At 43.2% G+C, this 24,246-nt stretch overlaps 1 protein-coding gene across 2 annotated transcripts; it reads right to left on the bottom strand.

Annotated features, from left to right (window-relative positions):
- Positions 1–1,796: 1,796 nt before the first annotated feature.
- Positions 1,797–24,220, bottom strand: LOC119173574 (uncharacterized). 2 transcript variants are annotated; one of them, XM_075889306.1, is made up of 4 exons: positions 24,034–24,220; positions 6,580–6,723; positions 6,267–6,395; positions 1,797–1,937 (listed from the first exon to the last, which is right to left on the bottom strand). In XM_075889306.1, the coding sequence occupies exons 1-3, from the start codon at positions 24,218–24,220 to the stop codon at positions 6,379–6,381; spliced, it is 348 nt and encodes a 115-aa protein (XP_075745421.1). In that variant the 3' UTR covers positions 1,797–1,937; positions 6,267–6,378. The 2 variants fall into 2 exon arrangements, with proteins under 2 accessions (XP_075745421.1, XP_075745420.1); XM_075889305.1 differs by lacking the exon at positions 1,797–1,937 and adding an exon at positions 3,148–5,792.
- Positions 24,221–24,246: the final 26 nt, after the last annotated feature.

Here is a 24,246-nt window from a genome sequence, read left to right as displayed (position 1 = left end):
CAAAGAACTTTATGGTTTAAAGCCGGTCCCCCACTACAAAAGGCACACACGTTACTGCGCCTATTTCCTTAAGGCCACGTAGTGGGTGCATGACAAGTTCGAAAAGATTTCATGCACCAAGTGTTTGAAGTACGCACTACGCATAGGATATCGCTATCGCGTTCACCTTTTGGAAACGAAGCTTAAGTGTCCCCCAATTTTTGTTTCAAGAGGCAAGGTTTTTGCTTTAGTTTTGTTTTAATGAGCAGTACTGGTTTAGACTACAATCATGTCGTGGAACAATCACTTGACCGATTGACTGATCAAGGCCGAAATAATAATTATTATTACCCTAACACAACATGAAGCTATGCAAGATAGCAGAGTAAAATGCCGTAGAAAAAAAAGAGAGTATTTTCTTCTGTTGGAGCAGTGGGAACAAGCGTAGCTTGGCGTGGGCATGCTTCACAAACCACTCATCGCTTCCCCCCCCCCCTTTTTTTTTGGAGGGTGGGGGGGCAGGTCGTACAATGGTCTTTTTTTTTACGTAAGCTTTCAAGTCCTATTAGGCCCGTTTACATTGACCCGACGAGGGCGGGTGCGACTGTTCTCACAACAAATCCGTGCAGGGCGGGGCCTCGCCGCGATGACGTAGCCACCATTTTCTTTTTTTTTTCTCTCTCTCTCTCCCTCGCTCTCTGTTTGGCAGCGCGTTCGCTCAACACCACCTAGACTTGGTTCGCTGTGTGCTGTTCTGTGGCTGTACGCTGTGCGCGGCGTCTCCCTGTTCTGTGGCGGCGTGCGCTGTCTTGTCATATTAAGCTGTTGAATATTAAGCTGTTGTCAACGGGAGGTATGCTGCGCGGACATCAAGAGACCTAAATGTAAGAATGTCTTGATTGCTTCTTAATGTTTTGCTCTGCGCGTAGATTTAGCATTGAAACACGTAGATGAAGGGACTCGACACGGCAGGACAGGCTTGTTTGCAGTTGCGGTTAGTGCAACACTAGACAATTGATTGGTTTTCGCCTTTTTGAAGGTCGGGTTATCATTGTTCTGGTTGCCGGTTCAGTTTCCCTGGCACCGATTCATTTCGGTTTGAGTGGAGTACCGGGTCCGGGACATGACCCGATCTTCAGAAATTTTAAGAAACGTTATTGGGAGTGAACTGTTTTAGTTTCGGGCTCCAGTCATGATTAGAACAGCGCATGCAAGCTAATCATGACTTTAAAAAAAATTAAAGGTCTGCCATAGGGTCACATACCTTATCTATTCTGCTCCTGTGCTCTTTAGATAATTGCCTTGAATTCAAGGCAGAGCTGTGCTTGGGCGTTTATTTTGTTTCCATTTGTGCGTTTCAGAATTAACATTTATGTTATTTTCAACACCGAAAAAGCAATCGTGCGCAACACGAGACACGAATTGTGGTTGGGTTATTCGTGACACATCCGTATGTGCCATCCCTGGTCCTGCTAAAAGTGTGAATTACACGTTAGAGCGAGGCAGGCCCGGTTTTGAACTCATATGAGAAGCTGAAGCGCCAGCGTCGAGCTTTTTTGTAGTGTTGTATTAAAAACCCAAGGCCCAACCAAACTGTAACGTGTTGGTGCTGCTTGTAAGCTGTAACTTAAAAGCCATACGAAAAAAGTCTGGGTAATTATTAATAATAATAATAATTATATTTATTATTATGGTTGACGAAAGCCAGCCAGAATTTCTTGCCAGAGGCAGCGCATCTTAAAGTTTTTTTGCTGCCATTAAACAAAAACTAAAACGAGATTTGATATTGCCCTCTGCCATGCATAAAACTAGATGCCTTCATTAAATCCTCTTTATTGTTTATTTTCAGCCAATGTCGTCTTCTCCGTGATCCACTGCGGATCTCGAATCCCTCTGAACAATGTGCGGTTTACAGTTGTCAAGGGAACCGTCAAAGTATGCATATCTGGAATGGAATACTAGCAGAAGACACAGGAGAAAAAGAAGACCAAATATGTTACACCGTGATGCACTTGCAAACGTTTTCATCTCATTCAGATATGCAGTAGCCTTCCAGTTCAAAGATTGTGTGCAGGCAGTGTAAGGTGCATACTTTGTGGCAGCTGTATTTAACGTATTTTCCCTTATACATATGCCCCTTTTGGTGCCCTTAGGGTATTTCTAGCCAATGAATACATTTAGGAAAAGCCCAAGAGCATTATGACTGTGAACGAGACACATAGCTGGGGGTTGCTGCACACCGAAATGTTCAGTTTTGCTGGGACCTCTTCTACCTCCTCTCCCACCTTTGACGTTTTGCCATGCCTTCCCCCCATCAGTAGTTGCGAGCGAAAGACAATCATGGCTACATCCCTGGTGTGAGCTATAAAAACATGGGCTTTTTTTTTTTTTGCACTTATCAAAGCCGACCTGTGTGTCTGTTAACATGCAAAAACACCAGAAATAAATATTCTTTATTTCATTTACAGCATGCAAGTACCGCTGATTGGCCGAAGGAGTGTACGGAAAAAGTGACCAAACCTCCAAGGCACAAAGACGAGGGTTCATGAGGTTTCTCTCCTTTGCATGGAAAGGCTATGTAGTATGCACCATACATTGGGCTGCATGTTTTGGATACATGATGGGCAAAAATTAGGCAGCTCTACGTTGACTATTTCTAGTTTCACGATACTGAATGTACATGTTAATGACTTAAGTTGAAAAATACTAGCTGATAAATGCTAAGTTGAGGTGATCACCTTCCGGTAATATTTTCTTGTGCATTCGTGTTCCTTATGCAACCCCTTTTTATATCCCCATTCCCATATGGTGCCATTTAAAAAGTTTTCAGATTGAATAATTAAGCAGCTCGCCCAAGTCAGTAGTATCAATATGGACCAGATTTAGGGGAAACCCCCAAGGTGGAGTAAGATTCTGCAAAGGAAAGTTTGACATCCACATTTAGGTGGATGTCAAACTTTCATTTGCAGTATCAATATGTATACCTAAAGCGTTTCACTGAGGGGGTAGTTCCCATAGTTGCCCTAAAAAAAAAAAAAAAAGGCCAGTTTGTTTGCCCAGCCTCTACATCAATCGGTCACAGCTGTTGCAGCAGTCTTGATGAAATTGCTCTGCTGTGTAGATAACCATACTTCACATTTTCACAGTAAACTTTTTGTGCACATTACGCATTCTCTCACATTTGGTTTATTTACAGTCTATGGATATTACAAGCACGCTATGAATACATCTTGAAATGACCACCCAAAAAAATGTACTAACATGCTTTCACATACAACAGGTACTACATTAAAATGTCAAAAGGAAAGTATAAAAGCAAGCACGTCCGTAGCAAGTACAGAAAGAATGCAACTTTACAAACAGTTTTATACACATAGATTGAAAGCAGAAGCCTAAAAACATACTTTCACACACTCTCTGAATTGAGAGTATCACCAACACAAAAAATTACGGCTGCATTGATACACGTACACAGTCGTTGCCAATGTCACAATTGCATGACTATAATGAAGTCTAGTATAAAACATACCATATTAATCTTAAAAGCTCTAAACATTCTAAAAATTATTCGCAAAGATGTCCGAACACTGTGTTTAGGCCAAAGTTACGAATGGTAAAATAAATTGAGTTTTGCAACAATTGCAATTTTTTTAAAAAGAATGAAAAAAAAAAAATCACCGAGTGGTCCATCTCTGCTGTTTCCCCCGATCCTTTCCCAGCAGTCAAAGCTCCAGTCAATGGCAGAGTGACAGCACACTATAGGCGTCTTCTTTTCGGAAGAGGCTTCAGAGACGAGCATCCTTTTGTCAGTGAGCCCCGAATGTGAAGGCCAGAACTCTGTGACACAGATTCAGCCAGCTTACGGAAAGTGGCTTGCAATAAGCCCCTAGCCTCCACCAGTGTTTAAACGTCATGGCAGCAGTAAAGGAGGGAACTGCACTTTTCCTATTCCTCGGTTATACTTTTGTGTAGCTCCGACACTGAGGGGGCTGCTGTCCCAGGAAGCATAGCAACCCCAGGCTGTAAAGGCACTTCACAGAAGCTGGTCTCATTGACAAAGGGAATGTCTGACTCTGATGCTGCTGTACCAAGATCCTGTGAAGACACTTCAGAAGGGCTGGGCTGATTGACAAGGGGAATCTCGGAACTTGTTTTGGATTCTGGACAGCTTCCAAGAGTAATTTGCGGTCGATTGAGGTAACTCTGCGGAAGAGAGGAAAAGCCCCACCTGTCGCTGTACTTAAAAACAACACAAAAGTGCTTGCATGGGTACTTGTGCTTCCTGAAATCAGGGCAGGTACACGATGGCTTGGTGAAGTCGACAGTGTACAGATCATCATCACTTCTTTCAGAATGAACCGTAAACACACCTTCAACGGGGAGCTCTTCCATATCTGTGGGGGTGTATTCCTCTGTGTTAACGAGCCGTCTCAGCATATGCTTAACGAACCCATGAGGCCGGTTGTGCAGGTATGCAGGAACATTTTCACTGTACTGTCTGTACGCTGATGACTGCCTCCTTGCTGCCTCATGGAATTTCCCTTCTTTGTCTGGAAGGTAGCCATGAACGACAGTCATGATCAGGGATGTTAACGACCGTTTCCCACTAGAACTTTTCACGTACTGTGCCTTCAACATGCGGTTTTTGGGCCTCAATGCCGTTATTTGTGGTCAACACAACGTCAAACACCAGCCTGTAAGACATGACCCACAGCTCCTTTACTGACAGCCACACTTCTTCAAAGTAACTGCGGAATCTTTCGTTTTTCCAATACTCAGAGTCAACAAGGAGTTCAACCGCCTTGTCAAAGTCATGCTGATTTGAAGCACTGGCTACGTGTTTCATGAGTCTCAGGGCCTCATCTGGATCGGATATGTTGTTTTCCTTTTTGCGCAGCCACCTCTGCCACGCCTGTAGTCTATGGAAGTCACAGATGGAGATTTGACTCTCTGGAAACACTTGCTTGATGGCACTTATTTCTGCCTTACTATAATCTACCATCCAGTATTGTGGGGACCAGTTGTCACACCACTGCTTGAAAACGTCTAAAGCCTCAGCAATACAGTGGGCCGTCTCGAACTGTATGATAAACACACCACCTGGTGTGTATCCCGACAGTGTTTTCACGACAAGCAAGAAAAGTGGTAGGGCATAGTCACTCGTCTTGTGCGTTGCGTCCAGGCAAACTACTGAGCCTCCGTACTTTTTAAGCATGCTTTTCACGAATTTTGCTTGGAAGCAAAACATTAACGTGTCTTCACACTCGCTGGCAACGCCCTCTTCCACGTTGTCCGAGTCGCTACTATTCACGAAGCTGTGAGCTGCATACGGCCGATAAGACAACGGAGGATTCGGGTTGCTCACCCCTGATCTTTTCAATTAGGATTCTAGCATTCTCTTGATCAACTGTGCTGAAGCGGTCTTTCTTAAGCACAGCTTGGATCTGATTGCTGATGTCACGATGTGTTGGGAAAAAGGCTCTGCAGCTGCTATCAGGCTTCTCCTTGTTCGCAAAAAGTACGTCGTGCACATAATAGTGAAGGTACTTTTTCACATCTGATACAGAAGTAATGCCTTCTCTTGCCAACATCTGAATTCGCTCAGCAACGCTCTTGTCCATGTTTTGGCTGAAAGCTTCCATGTCCTCGAAACCATGGTTTTGATGGGAACTGCAATCGGCAATCCTAACATATACCCGCGTCTCTTTGGCCACAGTCTGCTGCTCTGCGTCAAGTGCCTCCTGCAGCTCCTTGGCTTTGTCGGCTTTCAGACGACCCTCTCTTGTCTGGCCGCATGGCTGGGGCACATCCACCTAGAAAGCAGGCACTGTTAAGTACACAGATCATATTTTATGGTTTCAAACAGTGCGACAAGATGAGGGCGAAGTCAAGATGAGACATAAGACAGCGCTGAACTAATAGCTGGAAGTATATTTCCACTATTGCCAGTATGTATACATGTGGGAAATAGCAAAATAAGAGCGCAAAGCACAAAACACATACAGTCTTAACTTAGATGCCGAGACTGTATGCGTTGTGCTCATTTTATCTTTCACACCCTGTTTATCTTGCTATTTCCCACGTGTATACATACTGGAAATGGTGGAAATATAGAGCACTGTCTTCTGTCTTATCTTGACTTTGCCCTCATTTTGTTGCGCTGCTTGAAACCATAATGATCTTCAACCAACAGTGTTGTGTCGGATTTCACAATCATAAATGACATGATAAAGGTCCCCAGAAATTAATCTGGAATTATTTTTTACTTGTCATTGCACATTACATACCTGGAAATCTGGGTACAACTCAATCCACTTCAAATTCATTGTTGCTGCACACCCCTTCTTCTTTGTGCCTTGGAAGTTCACCCGCTTCTTCTCGTACACCTCCTTCTGCCAGTCAGTGGTACTTGAACTCTGTAAATGAAGTTAACAATATTTATTTCTCGTGTAAACTTGTAGTAACTTAAAGTAAATCTTCTTTACACTGCCTACACACAATCTTTGAACTGGAAGACTGCTGGATATGTGCATGAGATTGAAACTGCTGGATACATGCATGAGATTGAAACTTTTGGAAGTGCATCACCATGTAACATACCTGTTCTTTTCTTTTTCTCCTGAGTTTTCTTGTAGTACTCCGTTCCAAATATGCACACTTTGACGGTTTCCTTGACAACTCGGAACGGCACATTGTCCAGAGAGATTCGAGATCCGCAGTGGATCATGGAGAAGACGACATTGGCTGAAAATAAACAACAAAGATGATTTAATGAAGGCACCTAGTTTTATGCATGGCAGAGGGCAATATCAAATCTTGTTTTAGTTTTTGTGTAATGGCAGCAAAAAAACTTTAAGGTGCGCTGCCTCTGGCAAGAAATTCTGGCTTTCGTCAACCAGAATAATAAATATAATTATCATTATTATTATTAATAATTACCCAGACTTTTTATGCGGTTTTTAAGTTACAACTTACAAGCAGCACCAACACGTTACAGTTTGGTTGGGCCTTTGGATTTTAATATAATTGGGCAAAAAACCTCGACCCTGACCCTTCAGCTTCTCATATACAGCGTTCAACATCAGGCCCGCCTTGCTCTAGACGTCTAATTCACACTTCCTGGAGGACCACGGATGGCACGCACGGCCGTGTCACAATTAGCTTGCTAGCGCGGTGCTAATCATGACTAAAACCGAAAAAATACAGTTCAGTTACAACTGAATAATTTGGGGCGCTAAGCAACGGGGACCAAAGAAACACGCAGACACAGACAAGGCGCCAATTACAGCTCCAATAACGTTTATAGAATCTCTGAAGATCTGGTCATGTCCCGGTAATCCGAACAATACTTCACTCACACCGAAATGAATCGGTTCCAGGGGAACTCAGGCCCCGGAAACTCTCAAGTTCAAATGCTCACCTGTAGGGGGCGAAAAAATCAACCACAGCGCGTTTCTGCTTCAAGCACCCAGAGTGGATCTACTAACTTCTCTCGCCACTCCCGCTATTGCACTTTCTTGTAGAGGCGCCTTCGTCGGGGCCAAATTTTATTTTAAAATGATCAAATACTACACGTTTGCAAACTGCTACACATAAAAAACATTTTGTTCTTCTAGCAAGTAGTTTTCTTAAATATGTGTTGCGTCATGAACTTTTTGTAATAATTTTTTTATCCAGCTGACTCGATGTCAGTAGCAGCCTATCGACATCATTATCCTCATTTCAAAGTTTGCGGCGGCCAACGGTTGCTACGGCAGGTAACGGCTCGCGGTACGTTCGGAGGTGTCTCGGACTGTTTTGTTTTGCTGTAAATATTTCGAGCCTCTGCCGACCGCCACATTCCTTCTCATTCTGTTTATTTTGACTCGTTAAAATGCTTTCGCGAAGGCAGTTCGAGTGACTTTCGCGGAACGAAGCGACCGTTGAAGCTTTCATCGGATAAACACCCGTTACAAGCCCGGGCCGGTGAGTAGAAACCACTTCAGTTTTTTAAGAATGGTTGCTTGCGGGGCTAGTTGGTTCAATTCAACATATGTAGTTTTTTTTGCCAATGACTGCGTAGGCGTCACGCGGTGGCAGCGCATTCCAGTATTAAATTTTAAAATTGTTGAACGTATCAATCTGTAACCGGAAAAATGTGCGTTACTTGCAGCGTGCATGGCTTCACGTGGGAACGAGTCGCTGACTCAATAGTTAATTCTGAAATTCTATCACCAGGTAACACCAACCAGGCCGTTGCGATAAAAGAAGGCAAATAAATCACTGTCGCTTCGCATGTGTCTTCTTAGCTAGCCCATATAGTAGTGCAAAAAACCTACTAGTTAATAGTGTACTGCAGTTGCGTTGGAGAAACATCACATAATTATGGGTCTGATTTTGCTATAGTGTGACAAAAGAAGCGTCACATAAATAAGAAATACTTCTTTTTCTGCCACAGCCTCCTGGCCCACCTGACATGGAAGCAAATGTGTACAATGGGCGAGGAACCTGCTACATGACATGCCTTGTGAAGAAGCAGCCCTGAGTGATATACGTGTTATGAGGTACCACTACATATATGTATAAAATACTGCTGTTTACTAATCAACTGAGCTTATTTGTTTACTTTGGAAAACTTAATGCATTGATTTCATGCATTGATATCTGGTGATGTTACTTGTTTTTCCAGACTGCCATGCAATGACAGGATGACTACCCCCAAATGTCCACTCTGCAAGCACGTTAAAACATCTGAATGCCCTAACTTCACACATGTCGTCTCTAACTTCACACATGTAATGCTGTATTTGTGAATGTTTTACTGCGCATATCGTGGAGAGGTGCTTTAGATTGGCTACAAGCATTGCCTGCCTACCGTGGCATGGAATCTACACTTCAATAATGTTGAAACTGTAACACTATTAGTTAGATTGTGTGGCGCTGCTGAGCTCAACAACACACTGTTCGATCCCAGCCGCTGTAGCCGTATTTCGATGGGGGTGAAACGCTAAGACGCTTGTGTGCTTAAGGGTTTGTTCGATTCGCCTGCACCACATGATCCATTTTACAAAGTGCTGCACCTTGCCATTCGTTTCAGTGGCGCAGCAATGGCATCTTCTAAATCTTGCCATTCATTTCAAAAAGCGCAGGAGAAGTACAGAACCAGAACTATTTCATGACACTGTACCTTCTGCTCTGACGGCGCTGGTTTGGTGCAGCCGCTCGCACAGCTTAACAAACAACATAGCATTAGACGTAGGTGCTGTACGCACCCCTATAAATGCGGCGTGTTTTGCCAAGATGTTTGCATCTCATTAAATTAAGTGAACGAAAATAAGGATTCCACCTTGTCGGCACCTTGTCATTCACTTGTGATGCCGCACCGCTGAACTCCTGCCGCACAGGTTCTGAACTTCTCGTGCACAGCTGTGAACCAGTTCGGATTGGCGCAGGTGAACTAAACTGACCCTTAAAAGATGGAAGCTTGAAAATATGAAAAACATGTTAACATAAGGGGTCAAAGCAAATGTTTCGACAAGCAGTCTTGTCTCCTGTGAGCCTACAATGTCATTTGTTTGAACGCCTGGAAGCCAGAATCAATCTAAATTTGCCCACTACTGTACGACTCACGATCACTTCATAGTTGGCATGTGAATCGTCGTAAATTATTATTTGCACTACATAATGAACACACCCACAGTGATGGGCATTAACAGGCTTTCCGACATTTAGTTGTGCCTTGTGACAGTTTACCAAACACACCGAGAACTGTTTTGTCTTAACTGTGTTTAGCTCATACAAGTTTACAAAAAAATTCACCAAAGCTCATAAGACTGCACTCAATCGCTTTAGCTTTGCACATATGTTCATTGGGCTCCTAAAATAATCAATCATAAAGGTGATGAGCACTTGCAGCACAGCTTCTTTAAAGACGTGAATGCTGTCATGAAGAGCAAGATTGTGTTCATTGCATGTGGTACTGTTTTTTTTTTTTTGGCAGAAGAACATTCCAGATTTCTTTGTGCACATCTGCTTCTGTTTAACTTAAGTTGTCATAACTATAGTGTCTACCACTTCGAAGTGAAATTCTGTGCACTACGGTCATGAAAAAAAAATTTAGGAAATCGCACAGGTAGTTGAAACATACATGATCTTCATTTATCTACAGCCACACTGCAAGATAGTACGTATTTCAAGTCCTAACCTCTAAAAAGAGCAGGGAGAAAACAACTTCATTTCAAGCACAAGTATACTGAAAAAGTAAACATAATAACAAGCGTGTAATAAATGTGACCTTTATTGAACCAGTATTCGGACAGATTCACATCATGTACCACCAATTGATTTCAGGAGTGCTTGCTTGCAAGAGAGTACTCAAGTTCTATGGATATGTCTATGCAAAAAAAAAGAGATTGTGCTCAGGGCTGAGCAGATAGTGTGATGTAAGAGTACCAACAAAGATGTACAGACAACAAATTTGTACAATGCATACCTGAAACTTATTTTCTTAGAATTGGGCCTTTTCGATCTGTAAGCACACACCTCATAAGTGTCCCTTTAGCATACATGTTCGCTGCCTACTCAGCAGACTGGTCATTACCTGCGACGAGAAATTCTAGCTGTGGTAACTGTGTAACTTAACTCTAACAATAAATGTAGCAAGCCTGAAATATTTTTAGGCCCATCCCCTAAATACATAATACCTATGATATGGGCTCACGGCTGAGTATTAAAACTAGTGCCTACCCTCTCGACACGACATTGCAGAATTGTGAAGTACTCAATGTAGCATTGCAGAACAAGAATGATTCAGAGATGCACGCATCCGCAATTGCTTATTTAACAAATTTAGCAAAACTACATTGCTCTAACTGCGCGAGCTATCTATCGGCAATGTGCAAGTTTCCTTCCCGATTCCACATCATGCATTCCCTTCAAGATCAACACTACGGGGCAAGCGCCGCATCTGACGGCAGAATCGGACCCTTGTCCTGAAGCCACGCTATTAAACTCGAGAGCCGCAACACAATGAGAGCGACGTTCATTCAGCGATTTCGATGTTCAGTTATATGCATATGCTTGTTAGCTTTCAAGAGTCTTTACACATGGGTTGAAAGCTTTCGATATGTATGAGTGACTTGTTTTGTTCGGACCCGACCGTGTACATTGATTGTACCGGCTTGGACACTCGCAATAAACGATGCAAACCTTACTTGATTGACGCTGTTTTTGCCAGTCGAGGCCAGATAGGTCCCCTGGCGATAATTACAGACGCGAAACGCGATTGGGCAACGAAAAAAAACAAAAAAAAAACAGAGGAAGCGAGCAGCGCAAACCAGCCGCGAGCCCCCCCCCCCCCCCCCCCCCCCTGCAGCCAAAAAACATGCGTCTGTTTATTAATAATAATAGTACTGCCAGCGCCATCTGGCCTCGCGGTATTGCAGTTCAGTACGCCGCCGCTACGTATTTGCATGTTATTTTGATACAACAGCCCAAAGGTACAGTTTCCGTTCTCTAAACTGGTAGGTGTTCTGTGGGGAACTGTGAACCATGACCTACTACACTCCTGACCTGCCCAGAGAGCACCTCTTCCAGCGCCCACGTTCTAGTTCATACCTTCTGCCGCTAGGGCCGTCACCTACGAGCGGCGTGGCGCTAGGCAGCACCTGTTCGCTGTCGTCTGCTTCAGCCATCGCTGTGGCAGTGCAAATCGTTCTTATTGTGCATGAATTGTGTATGAATGTGTAAAATATGGCAAATAAAGCGATATGATTCCTCGTCAGAGTTGGCTGCATTCGTGTGGACGTTTGAAGCAGAAATAGAACCGTAAAAAAAGCACACAAAGGGTCACAGTGGCAAGCAGACGGGAACTTTTCTACAAATGAAGGAAAATTTATTATGAAAATATTTCTTGAATGAAAACGTAGTCCAACGAGATAAAAAAACTATTGTTAGGCATTCATTGTTCACACTGAATCACGATGGTTCCAGACGATACGCATACACAAATTGCAGAAGATACGCAGAAACACAGTAGGTCGTGTGCAGAAACTTGCAGACGGCAGATAGCTGCAGTAGTCAGCTCTAATAGTGGCCGCGTGCAGTTTTTTTTTTTTAGATGAGCTGACACCTCAAATGTAAGTATGGTGTATTGCTGCGTGCCATATTGCAAATCGGAACAAGGCAAACAAAGTAAAGTAAGTTTTCACGAGTTTCCTGCCACAGACATACGGGAAGAATGGATCGAGGCAATTGGAAGAAAAGGTGAGTCTTGTGTTTTTGAGAGTCGTTTCAATTCAGAACGAGTTGCAAGCTAGCAAGAAGCACCAGGGTGCTTTAGTAAACTTTATTTCCGTGTGTTATGCTAATTCACTGAGCTAAAAAACATGAAAGCTTTTTTAAAGTACCGCGGCTAATATGGCAGGCTCCACAAATAGTGCCAAGAAATTTAAATATAGCACACAAGAAAAAAGTAAATATACGAAATCTGTAAATTATGTAAAAATGCGTAGCGGTGGGTTGCGAGGGGTTCGAGCACCCTTCCCGAAGGCTGCCTCAACAAATGCCGCCGAAATCCATAAAAAAATTAATGATATGAAATATTTACGTGCTGCCTCCACAGTTTGTCTCTCTGTGTGTGTGTGTGTGTGTGTGTGTGTGTGTGTGTGTGTGTGTGTGTGTGTGTGTGTGTGTGTGTGTGTGTGTGTGTGTGTGTTTAGCGATGGACAACTCTTGAACACTGGGTGTCACTGAAGTTAGCGACCGAATTTGGTCAAATGTATTTCTCATCTCAAACCTCTATCTTCCCATACAGCTTTGTTCGTTTCTGTATAAGCTTACTTAAGGTAATTAGAAACGTTACGCCGGTAACGAAATGTGGCGATTAACTGTTCACTCTATATAGGGCTGGCAGGCGGTCGGGTATAATGACATAATTGAAGTCCTTCGTGCAATGAGCCCATCGGCTCTGTGAGGGTTAAGAGACCCAGCCGGTGAAACCGAAATGAGGAACCTGGAATAATCAGCGACAGATACTCTATTTATGTGCGTGCTGCATCTGAGATTACATCATGCATGACAAAGATTCGTTTTGGAGAATGCAAAAGAACAAAAACCACTGAAGTCATCGTCGTCAACGGCGGAGTCATTGTACAGGTTAGAGGTTTGCGCTCTAAACCAAGACCAAGGCGCTCAAGTGCGCCTCGGTTTCGGCTCTGTCGTATTGGGTCGCGCTTCGTTACTGAGCAGCCATTAGGAAATTCAGCTTTGTTATGAAACCTTGTATAGCCAATGAGCTCTTCGAATAAAGGGCTTCAAGTATGCCACTGGACTCGACCACGTACCATCACTAAACATCAATCGACGAATGTAGTCATCTAAAAAGACATTTACAAAGGCTGCGAGAAAATATGAAAATGCACTAAATGGGTATACAGGTACTTCCCCAGAATAAAATCGTGGCTATGCTTTTTCTTAACCTCCCCATTTGGCTTGTTACATTTTGGAAAAATTAATTACAAAAAAGGTGTTATGGACTGTTATTTTGCAATCTTGCTAGCCATGCGTATACGCCTTTACCTTTGATGAAGGTTCAGGAAAGCATCGCTGGGAGCCCAGCGACCGGTCGAAGGTATGCAGCCTGCATTTTACCGCTGAAGATTACAGAACAGTGACGAAAAGGAAGATGTTGAAGCCCACAGCCGTGCCTTCCTTATTTCCCGCTTCTCCTGATCCACGTGGGCAAGATCCAATGCCGCGGAAAAAGCGGCTAAAACGAACGCAGGGGGAAACAACGCTGGCACCCATACAAGTAAAAATACTGTAAGTAAAACTTGAAGTCTAACACAACAACGGATAAGAATAATGTTAGCAGTATTCCCTTATGCGTTTAGCGGGACAATATATCTGTCATGCTTCGCTATTTTTTCGGCTTAACAGGGGAACGTCCAACGCAGATTCTTCTCAAGAAGAGCGAGCATCAGCGGAGCCTGGGGAAGTATATAGTTCTGAAAACCCAATTGAAACTGCACAAGAGGCCGAGTGGTTGCATTTTCCATCAAGTCAGGACAACATGGAGGACTGTAGTTCAGTTATACAAGGGGAACACCAGAAGAGGCCAGTGCGGCGCTCCATGACGTCGCAAACGTCGATCGGTTTGAAGAAGATGCGCTCCCTGGTCGCGGCAACTAAGACGTTGCGGCGGAAGTGCAGCAGGCTGAAAGAAATGAACAGTAATTTGCATTCACAGCTAGAGAAGCTAAAGAAAGATTTTTTCGAGATGAAAGCCCTCGCCGAGGCGAATGGCGCTCTAACGCTGCAGGTACGCAGTTACGTCAGTGGACGAATGTTATATTAATCCTTTTATATTCGCACTTAATTTTAAATGACTCTGAACATAATAACAATTTAGGAGTAAGTCAATTCTATCAACATCACCCGTACTACGAGAGGACGTCCGGTGAGCGAAGGAATTCTCGAAACTATAAGAGATTGTAAAGGTGGCGATGCTACCCTTAAGTTCTCGCGCATCGGCTAGCAGTGACGTCATACTTTGACGGCCTCAGGTAATGTCTAAGACTGCTGTGTTAGTAGATGCAAGGTCTGAAGTAGCAAGTTTCAAAGAAATGTTCTCAGCCAATGCGGCCAAGTACACAAGGAGCGACGCAACATAAAGCGACGTGCACGTGTCGAAGATTGTTCGCCAAACTCAGAACATTAAACCTAGTCTTAATTTTTTCTGTTCTAATAGTCGTATGATCGGAACAGGAACGATAGAGAATTATCAGGTACTCATTTATCAGTCTATTAACTTAGTGTCCCTATACTTTTTTGTAAGAAACGTCAGAAAGGGGAGGATGGAAGCTTGCAGTAAAAAACCTGTGAACAGGGGTTGTTCCCATTCTTTAATCGCTGTTTACACACACACAAACACTGAAAATAATCATGAACCAACTCGCTTAATCAGTAGTTTTAGCAAAGTTGTTTCGAGGCGGCGTTTCGACAAGCAGGCTTGTTTTCTGAAAGACTGAAATACAATTATAGCCTTAAGGATGACAAGTCCGCTGTCATGATGTCTGCTCGAGAGAAACTCTGTTTATAGATTTTCTTCTTCATATAAATTTACGTGACATTTTAGTGTACGCCGATGCTGGCAATCTTTCTGGTCATACGAAGGTGTAGGCCTGACATAAGGACACGGAATAAAAGAAGGTTGGTGGGTAAGCGCGCACATGAGCAAGTGTTTAAGATACGAAGGTCGGTGTGTACCCCCTTGCGTGATTGGCGCACCCCGAGTTTATTCCTTTATCCTGCGAACAACGAGTTCAAATTTCTGTCGTCGCAAACAATTAGGGACATTGGACTGACAACTGGAAAGACAGTAATTTGCAAGCTGTGTTGTGTTGGTGCTATGGGCCGATCGGTTTATGCTCGTACAGGAAGCCACGCTTGACGCACATGTGATGTCTGCCTTATAAACTTGAGCGAGCAGCATTGCATTCAAAAAGGAAGGAATGGTTTGGAAAGTGTAAGTGAACAGTTTCCGCTAGTCCGTATGTGTGAGTCGGTGGCCGGTTACTGAACATGACGCAAGTCTGAAGTTGCGCAATTCATTAATGTAGCATAGCTGCAATTGAATGTCCACGTGGTGACATGAAACATCTATTATTGTCTTAAGAGTAAACGCATATCTTTTCTCGCGATTATGAATTGTTGAATAAGGAATGATGCCAAATGCAAGGTTTCGACAATCAGGTGCACTATTCTTTGTCAGGACAGCAACAGCCTCCTTTAGTAGCGTGTGTGTGAACGTTTGCTCACTCTCCCACAACATCTAAACTTGTCTTGACAAGGGCAAGTCCAGTACGTAAATGTCGAATTGTTGGATGCGCCGGCATTCCCTGCTCTACGATGTTTCAGCGGGTCAAGCTTCCATTCTCCCCTGCACTTCCGCTTTCTTCCAGTATGTTATCTTGCGCGTGATTTACGCATTTCAACTGCCCTTTCATCATCAGGAAATGCTGGACGAGAACGACAAGAAGGCTGAATTTTTGAAGGAGCAATTGCAATGCCTGCGTGAGAAAAATCACCGTTGGAAAGAGGTGACCATCAGGCAGGCCATAATGTGGCAAGCTAAATCACCCTGCGGGTACGAAATGTTGCGGAGGTCTGGGTGCCTCACCCTTCCAAGTCGCATGACACTGAAGCGTTACATTGGCTACTGTACTGGAGCAGTTGTTTCGTCGCTAATGAAGCAAAGGCTGCACACGGAAAGCACACACTTGTCCGAACGGGTACGTTACTTCGATCAGAATTATTTACAATATGCACGCGAATAACGAAGGAAGCAGCGCACGCGGCAGTGTTTGACTGATCAAAATACATGCTAGTATAGCCGAATGAAAAGTGATTTAAAGTGAATAAACAGGGACCAGACCTGTGGCAAGGATTACTCGAACGTAAGATGTATTGTTTAAGAGTATACGGCAGTGCGCTATGTTTGCTCTAAACCCTAATCATTTCTGTTAAATTATGGGTCATGTACGGAACAACAAAGAAGGTTATTTATATAATTAACTGTCTCCGCCGATATATAACGCATGTCTGTTAACAGTGAATTCCCCCCCCCCCCATTTTTTTTGTTAGGAAAAAATGGGCTCTTTGATTGTGGATGAAATGTCTTTAAAGCAAGCACTGACGTACGAAAAAAAAGGAGACAAAGTCCATGGCCTAGTCGAAATGGGAGGCCTAGAAAAAGAAGTGGGCATTCAGAACGAGCTGGCCACACACCTTCTCGCCTTTGTATTTGTAGGCTTATCAACGCACTACACGTAAGTGAATCATCACTTTGTCTATCACTATACGTTTCGCTGTGACTGAAAGACTAACCCCACCTATAGATATAAAAAGAAAACGTTGTCTTTAATTAACCAATGATGTGCTATTCCGCGACCAGGGCTGAAAGTCTGGGGAGGGGCAGGGGGAGTCGTCTTCTATTTTTTAAGGAGGGCTCCCCCCCCCCTTTCCCCCGGCAAGTCAACTTTAGCATTGTGCACTTATTTGACAAGCACTCGAGATGAGCAATTGGCTCTCCTCCTCTCTCCAACGGAGTGAGATTTTAAGCCCAGCTGACACCGACGCTACAGAATACTGCTAATTTTTATCTTTTTCAGGCTACCCGTGGGATATTATTTCACGCAGTCAGTAAAAGGAGACCACCTGCATCAACTAACACTTGAAGTAATTAAGTCCATCGAAGAAGCAGGATTCCAAGTGGTCCGACTTGTAGCTGACAACCACGCTTCGAACAAAAAGATGTTCACCATGTTAGGGAATGGTCGTATGATGCCAGTTGTGCCGTAAGTTGCTAAGTATATATTTTTGCTCTCAGCTCGCATTAAGCTGTGCGCAATGCCTAGTGTAAATATTTTTTTATATGTATTCGCAGTGTGCCCTCAATGTATGCATGGATCGAATCCCAGCTGCGGCTGCTGCTTTTCCGATGGAGGCGGAAATGTTGTAGGCCCGCGTTCTCAGATTTGGGTGCACGTTAAAGAACCCCAGGTGGTCGAAATTTCCGGAGCCCTCCACTACGGCGTCTCTCAAAATCATATGGTGGTTTTGGGACGTTAAACCCCACATATCTATCAATCAATGTATGCACGCGCATGCATGCCGTGTTTGAGTGAAAAAAAAAACAAAAGACTTGGTCGCACAAAAAAAAAAGCCTGTATCAGCATCAGAGCCCCCCCTCCCTTCTTTTTTTTTAATCAGCGCTGCCATATAAGAAAGCCGTGTCCATAACAAGATTGCTATCAACAGTACAATCGCTGTAAATAGCCCGTCTTTACAAATCAATTGACGTTACGCGTTTGCGTAATGTATGCGCACCTGCATGCGACTGTATGAATGGGTGAGTATACTTAAAGTTTCGGAAGATTTAAGGTGTAGGTAATCTCAATAAAACACACACACAGACCTGCAGGATCATGGCATGAGTGGAGAAATTTTATAATAAGGTAATAATTAACAACGCACACGTCCTTCGAATGGCTAACATTTACATTACTTTGGTAAAAAACAGAAAACCGTATATGCAACTAATTATTCACACCGCAAACGCCGCCTTTCTCCAATTTATTTATTCATTTTTTTTTGTTGTTGTTGCAGACATCCAATGGATATGAATCGGAGGCTCTTCCTTTCTTTTGACCACTGCCACATCCTGAAAAATCTCCGCAACCAGATGTTGTCCACCAAACGCGTTCTGTTCAACAATGGGCATTACTACAGCCCCACGTATTTGAGAAAGTTGCTGGACATAACAGAAAAACAGTCGTCGTTCAAGCTTGTTCGGAACCTTACGCAGAAGCACGTTTACCCGACGAACTTCGAGAAATTAAGCGTGAAGAGGGCCGTTGAAGTGTTCTCTCCACAGGCATGTATAAGAAAAGGTGTAAACCCATTTAGCGTTAGTGTCACACACTCCCAGATTCTCTGTATTCCTTGTAGACATCACAATGCGTGACGCACACAGGTCATGCAGGAAATGCCTTTTCGTTAGCTGTAAATTATGTATGCTTCCTGCAACCTGTATTACACAAAAAAATACATCTAATTGAGCTAGAATCATGCTCGCAGTTTTCTATCAGTAGTGACGTTTATACTTCTCAAATTCTTTGGCGCGCTCGGGCAAACTTTTATGCGCTAATATTACGCCACAACTCATTTTACATCATATTACGTCAAGTGAATGTTCATGCAGAAGCAGAAAAAATTTTGCAGCTTTTCGTTCAAATGAAGCAGTACAAAAACTGCCTTTTAATAGTAATTCACCGCAAACGATACGTGAATATTCATGTTAGTTTCTGGTTTATTTGTTTGTAGAACCCAAACGGAAGCAAATGGTGAAAATGTAATTCAATACGTATATAACTGCTAACATATTTATCAGTATGGTCACATAAAAACATGCACATGAGCTGCTGCTACTGCTGCTGCTAACAGCGCATGGTTATCTGAACATACAATTTCCCTTTCTTAACGAATGTACCTGCGCGTATTGCTTACCACACAATAATTACGTATCATTAGAGCTTCTATAAATATATGTTCACTAACACAAACTCACTTAAAAGTGCACGTTATTGATGACTGCAGTGCCACTTGTAACTCGTCTCACTTGCTGTATACGAACGTCCAAGCTTAGAAACCTCTCTCTAAATAATTCCGATCATTTTTAATATGTCGCGTCTCCTTGGTTTCTAGGTGACATCGGCCTTACGATACCTCTTACAATACGGCCGCAGATTTGGCATTTTCGGGTTTGAAGACTGCCTGCCAACCATCGAGCTGATGGAAATGATATTTAAATGGTTCACCATACACAACATAAGAAATACAACCTTCCACGTAGTAAGCCGGGACCAAAACAGGATGCCGTTCAGTTCCCCAGATGATGACAGGTACATTCCATTTATCCCGCTAGGTTTCATATTTTCTACAATAAACTGCTTTATTTTCAGGTTGATATGGCTGGAGCAGGAATTTCTGCCCTTTTTCGCAGCATGGAAAGCCGCGGCACCACATAAGAGGGCATTCATATCTCTTGAAACATACGAAGCTCTCCAACTGACCACAATGTCCACAGTACAGTGCACACAATTTCTCATCCGTTCAGGTTTCCTATACGTGTTGACTGCCAAATTCTCCAGTGACCCTGTCGAAGCACTTTTTTCCACCATCAGACAGCTTCAAGGAAGCAACGATCAGACAGACGCCCGTGCTGCGCTTTCATCACTGCAGAAAGTCCTCGTGATGGGAATGATGCACTCATCACCAAGCGGCAGTACAGAGCAAACAACGTCTCCTCTTGGATCGCCCAGTGCAAGGCAGGCGTCGTGCTCCACAGCAGTAAAGCAAGCCGGACAACCTCTGGAAATGCACTCGCTAGTAAACCAGAATCAAGGGTCGTCAGGCGAGTGCGCGGCATCGACATCTGCTACTATAACCCAGACGATGCGGCCACATCTAGAAGCCCTGCAGACTTGCCGTGGTGCGCTTTTCATATCTCGTTGATTCCGTGTAATGGAATGATTTACATTATTTAAAAATTATTACACACCGTCCAACAATTCCCCACTATACGATATTATGCATATATTATAAACTCTGCGCTGCTTACTGTGTTACATGCAAGCCGCGTGAGGCAGCGTTTGCGTCAGTGCACGATGTAGATGAAAACATGCTTCTCAATCAGTTATACTGTGTATGTATGTAACGATAAGTCCATGGTACAAGCAGGTACTATGGCTTACATTTAAAAATATAACATGCTTTCACCAGGCGCCCACACAACTCGACTAACCGACGTCCCTTTCCCGCAATCGGGGAAGAAATTTTCGGCGGTTTTGAATCGCTGTCATAACTGGCACACAGATGATGGCATGGCTCGTTTGCGTTCGCCTTACTCTCTTGAGATGCTGTCCCTTCCTAATCCCGTCGTCTTTCTCTTGCTTCTTCTCCTAGATTTTTTTTTATTTTTAAACGTTTCTCCCTCAGTTTTTTTTATGTTGTTGTTTATACTATTCTCCGGACTTCTTCCCTCCTGTCGTGACAAGCTATAAATCGACGCGGAAAATGTGTAAATATTATTATACCTTGAAAAAGACGGGGCTCTCCCGACGCAAACGTCGGCTGAATGAACAGTTATCTTGATGATATGTGGGGTTTAACGTTCCAAAACCACCATATTATTATGAGAGACACCGTAGTGAAGGGCTCCAGAAATTTCGACCACCTGGGGTTCTTTAACGTGCGCCCAAATCTGAGAACGCGGGCCTACGGCATTTTCACCTCCATCGAAAGTGCAGCCGCCGAAGCCGGGATTCGGTCCCGCGACCTGCGGGTCAGCAGCCGAGTACCTTAGCCACTAGACCACCGCGGTGGGGCAACAGTTGTTATCTGAAAGCGCATTAACATCCATATATATATATATATATATATATATATATATATATATATATATATATATATATATATATATATATATATATATATATATATATATATATATATATATATATATATATATATATATATATATATATATATATATATATTTCTCATATTTTGTATACGGACACGTGTCGGTTTAATCATGCATGCTTATCTATATACTGATAAAATTCTTGCACACTTTTCATTTCTACCTTCCCACAGGTGCCCCACAGCCAGGCATAAGGGCCAGCACGCTTGGCCTTATAGCGGGCTTCCTGGTGAAAGCAGCTGAGGATTGCATTACTTGCGACGACTGCATCGGCAAAATCAAGGCTCCCAGCTCATCTGGACCAGCTACTGCTGTGATATTTAATTTAGACAGGGGAGGGCTTTCATACCCAACGATCTCATTTCTTTCCTTTGTGAGCACTCTAGAAAGGGCCGCGGAAGCATTTGCGCCATTGGCCATTTCCAAAAAGAGGCCGATGGCACTTTTTGTGCAAACTGTGCTACCTGCAGTGGCCTTGAACCCTCTTTTCAGCCATAAAGGCGCTACTAGCGAGCACCGAGAAGCCATGGCGCGGCTAGTGTTGCAAAAATTTAGCCGTCCTTTCTTCTCAAACTACGTGCGGGACAAAACAGCCAAAGAAGGAAAGAGAAAGAGAATAGCCGAAAAGCCAAAATCTCGCAAGATTTTAAAAGTTTAGTTGCATGCCTCCATTGTATCATGTACGCGCCCAGAACCTTGCTAGCACATTTTATTGAACTATGACCCAAATGCACGCAGCTCTGTACGCGTACATATGTTTTTCTTTATTGCAGACACAAGCCGTCACTGTGTGCCAGCAAGTAGGATATTCTTCGAAAGTGCAGAAACTTTGTTTGAAACATCAGCTTTAACTGGCATATTGTGGCACGCATAAGTAAAGCGACAAATGTGTTTTGTTTCATTTTGAAGTGCTGTAACATTGCTCGAATCACACGCATACACTCGCCAAATTCTTTTAGCAGAAACCTTGATATCACTTTGAGGGATCTGCTTTTCATTGACAAACGAGTATAATGGCACATTTTCAGCATGTGTACGCGCCCCAACTGCGGGTGTCGCCCTTGGGCGCTATCAATCAAACATAACCACTAGTACAACAAAGGCGGTACTATTCCGCCCTAAAAATAAGTCTGTTAATGAAAACATACATTTCAAGTATGGCGATACTATTATTGAGTTAGTAAATTGTATAAAAATTCTTGGAGTTACATTTTCGAGCAATATGCTTTGAAACGATCGCATTTACAGTGTGCTGGGTCAGTTATCTCGCGTAGAGGGCACGGTGTACAGTGGCAAAACTGTTCTACTATACAAGGTAAAATTCTTACTTTATAAATGACTGTTCTGTTGGCATCTTGCTTATTGTTTCTTGGTATGAAGGACTACGACTAACACGCGCTTACAAAAACTGTACCTGATGCAAAAGACGTATATTAGAATAATTTTTTACTGGTCGTATGATGCTCGCAGAAGTGAATTGTTTCAACAGGCTGGAATACCACCCCTACATCGTCTCTACGATTTTAAGTTAGCATTGGTGGTCAGGCGTCAATTTCAAGAAAGTCGACATTATTTGTACGACCTCTCGAAACTGCAGCCAAATAATTTGTTCGAAACATGACATAAAGAAACATGGAAAATAAAAACTTCGAGAACAAACTACTCCACAGATAGGTTGTTCTACACAGTTTCTACGTTAATTGATAAATATGTGAAAGCTGGCATAGATTTCTTACTCTGTACCCGAACTCAATTGCACGATATACACATGTATAGTTTTCAAGATTTCTTTGCAGTTGCTACATTGTTATCATGGTTGCTATTTTTATTTTTAGAATTTGAACTTGATATTTTTGTAATTGTTGCTTAGATAACATTGCTAACTGTTTGCCAGTGCTGTCGTGCTAAAGGCGTCTGTGGGCCTATGTCAAGCTGCCTCTTTCGAAGAGCAGCTTTTACCTGCCGCTGTCCTTCATCAAACTATTGATGAAAAATAAAACATTATTATTATTATTATTATTATTATTATTATTATTATTATTATTATTATTATTAACTATGCTCGACAAGATGATGATAATGATGACGATAAAAACTTTATTGGGGTCGCAATGTGTTGCCCTCGATAGGCACATCACTGCCTTTACCATATCGTCTCATCGCACGGACATATAAAATCATAGAAACGCGCATCGGCCAGCGCTCCCCGTTCCAGCAGACAAACTCCCGTAGCGAAATTTGACGCACAATTTTTGTTGTGTAGGTCACAGTAAGAGTTAAAGCTTCAATTCCTGTGTCTCTCCTTGATATGCGTCCGTGGGCGTATGTGCATTATTCTCTTCTATCAATTGACTACAAGTGTAACACCTGTCCAGGGCGAGTGTCCAAGGTAAGTGCTCAACAGGGGCACTGCGTTTCACCTGACGCGTCCTAAACAACCTAAAATCAGTTTGATATTCTATTACCAATGAGTACATTATTAGTCAAAAGCTTTATGAATACTAAATTGAAGTTTTTTTAGGCTGGAATGGCAAAAACAACCATGCAGCAAGACATTTCTACGCAAATATACAGCTTTAGAAGTCAATCAACCAGTATAGCCTAACTACTAAAATGTAACACATAGCACACGTTAGCCTTTTCAGCAAAAAACAATCACACGTATAGGCAGTTTGTCACAGAAGCAGACGCATGGTATCAGTCCGTCGCCCTCCTGCCGGCCGCACAGTAGCAGACGAACAGGTTATAGGTAGCGCCACCTACGGCGAGCGATTGAACGAGAGCGGGGACACGCGCTCCCATAGGAACCCCGCTATCTGAACAGGTCAGGAGTGTAGTAGGTCATGCTGTGAACCGGTAACGAAAACAATGATACCTAACCCTAACTTCAAAAAGGCGAAAACCAATAACCGCAACTGAGAAGAAGCCTGTCCTGCCGTGTCCCTAGCTAGTTTAAATTACTACTGCGTGTTTCAATGCTAGATCTACGCGCAGATCAATGCATTAAGAAGCAATCGAGACATCCTCACATTTAGACGACTTGCTCAGGTCTCTTGATGTCCGCACAGCATACCTCTCGTTGACGGCAGCCAGGGACCTCTCAAAAAGCTTTAGCTCTTCGTCTGATTTCAGGTAGCCATGAGAGTAGCCGTCGTCATGACGTAATCCTTGGAGGTACTTTTCGATCACCTTCTGTCGGTCAGGAGGCTCGCTCATCGTTGCGTTCAGATTTTCCGGCCACT

This window comes from Rhipicephalus microplus, chromosome 3, assembly GCF_043290135.1.
Source record: "Rhipicephalus microplus isolate Deutch F79 chromosome 3, USDA_Rmic, whole genome shotgun sequence".
Lineage (NCBI taxonomy): Eukaryota > Metazoa > Arthropoda > Arachnida > Ixodida > Ixodidae > Rhipicephalus > Rhipicephalus microplus.
Note: the sequence above shows the minus strand (reverse complement) of the source record. Positions and strands in the feature narration are given on the sequence as shown.

What these genes read in the sequence shown, in the direction of transcription:
- LOC119173574 (XM_075889306.1), bottom strand. Translation starts at nt 24,220, where the DNA reads ATGAGCGAGCCTCCTGACCGACAGAAGGTGATCGAAAAGTACCTCCAA. An exon ending in CCTGAGCAAGTCGTCTAAAT is followed by an intron (nt 6,724 to 24,033) that starts GTGAGGATGTCT and finishes GTTTATTTTCAG; the next exon opens with CCAATGTCGTCTTCTCCATG.